At 31.0% G+C, this 1,981-nt stretch overlaps 1 protein-coding gene across 1 annotated transcript; it reads left to right on the forward strand.

Annotated features, from left to right (window-relative positions):
- The first annotated feature begins 269 nt into the window (after positions 1–269).
- Positions 270–1,306, forward strand: LOC105801583 (cytosolic sulfotransferase 15). The gene has a single exon (XM_012632818.2). The coding sequence runs from the start codon at positions 275–277 to the stop codon at positions 1,304–1,306; it is 1,032 nt and encodes a 343-aa protein (XP_012488272.2). The 5' UTR covers positions 270–274.
- Positions 1,307–1,981: the final 675 nt, after the last annotated feature.

Raw genomic sequence — 1,981 nt, forward strand, 5'->3', positions numbered from 1 at the left:
GAAGTTTTATAATTGCTTTGAAATTTTCTTTACCTACAATGTCGCCCATAAAATTTATAATTAGTTGTTATAATAAAAGTAATATTTTAAATTAGAATGAAGAATATTTCAAGATGAATATAAAAGGGTAATTAAATATTTTATCATACTTTATCAGTGTTAAATTAATTGAAATATTTTTTTAGCAGTTTTAATTAAATCTACTATAGATTTTCTATAAAACTAGTTTCGAGTACTTTCCTTTCCCCATTCTCGATTGGCTACTGGTTTCGTCATGAATACAGCAGAAATGTTTTCGCTAACCCAAAAAATGGAAAAGTCATGGGATAATGAATTCCAAGAACTGGTGAAAGCCCTCCCTAAAGAAGATGGTTGGATTGGATCCCATCTTTATTTCTATCAAGGTTTTTGGTGCCCAGCTCTTGTTTTAAAATCTTTCATTTCTTTCCAAAAAAATTTCCAAGCATTTGCTTCCGATGTTATCCTTGCCACTTTCCCCAAATGTGGCACTACTTGGCTTAAGGCGTTGGCTTACATCACTTTATACCGCTCTCACTTTGCAAGGGATGAGAACCCCTTGCTTTCCTCTAGTCCTCACCAACTGGTTCGTTTCTTAGAGTATGATCTCTACTTGAACAACCCTTTTCCTGATCTCCAAAACGCTTGTGCTTATGAGCCTAGGCTTTTTGCCACCCACGTTCCTTATGCTTCTTTGCCTACTTCCATTACAGATTCCAACTCTAAGATTGTTTACATATGTAGGAACCCCTTGGATATGTTCATTTCGCTTTGGCTTTTCAGTACCAAGCTTCGAGACAACAACCTAAGGCCACTATCACCAGATGAAGCTTTTGACAAGTTCTACCATGGAATTTATGCATTTGGACCCTTTTTTGAGCATGTATTGGGATATTGGAAGGCAAGCCGAGAGAATCCCAACAAAATATTGTTTTTAAAATATGAAGATCTTATGGAAGATACCAATTCTCATCTAAAAAATTTAGCTATGTTTTTAGGAGTTCCTTTCACAGAGGATGAAGAGAAACAAGGAGTTGTTCCAGAAATAGTAAAAATGTGTAGCTTTGAGAACTTAAAAGAATTGGAAGTGAACAAGAAGGGCTTACACGCTTCTGGAATTCCAAACGCAGATTTTTTTAGAAAAGGAGAAGTGGGAGATTGGAGCAATCATCTCACACCTTCCATGGTTGAACGTTTGGAAAAACTTATTCAAGAGAAATTGAATAACTCAGGTTTAACATTTAAACTCTCCTGCAAAACTTCAAGGATATTCCACCCAACAGAATAAAATCTATTTTACCCCATTATCATCTAAATAATGTTGAAGTTATTTTCTACATCGTTTCAATTTTGAATTTTTAAAGGCTTAAATCATAAATTGTGATTTAAACTATATGGATTCTTATATTTATACTAAACCTTTTCTCCATTAAGTGTGAATTATATTTTAATTACTGCAATAGTTATGTTTATTAAAAAAGTCATCACCTAACATAAAAGCCACAAAATCACAATTATAACCTCTTGAACTTGACCTAAATGCTACTATCAGATTCTGAAAGTTACATAAAAGATACAATTTCTTGCGAAAACTATTATTACCAATTTTATATGTTTTTCAAGTATAGGCAACGGAAAAATGATACTAAATTGGGTTTTGATTTAAAATCATATTTCATGCCTTTTAATTAAGTTTCAAAGTTTATTACCATAATAAAACTTAAATACCATGCATGCCATAATTAACCCAAAATTTAAAGGATAAAATATTAATTTTTATGTCAATTTAATCATATAAAGGACAAAATAGAGTATTTTTGTCGATACAACAATCTCTCTGCTCATATTTTTATATATATTAAGAATATGACCACGCAATGCATGGTTAGACTTTTATTTATTTTAATATAATTATATTTTAATTATTTATTATTGTTCATTTTAATTTTATAAATTACCTAAT

Source organism: Gossypium raimondii, chromosome 11 (genome assembly GCF_025698545.1).
Source record: "Gossypium raimondii isolate GPD5lz chromosome 11, ASM2569854v1, whole genome shotgun sequence".
NCBI classification, from domain to species: Eukaryota; Viridiplantae; Streptophyta; class Magnoliopsida; order Malvales; family Malvaceae; genus Gossypium; species Gossypium raimondii.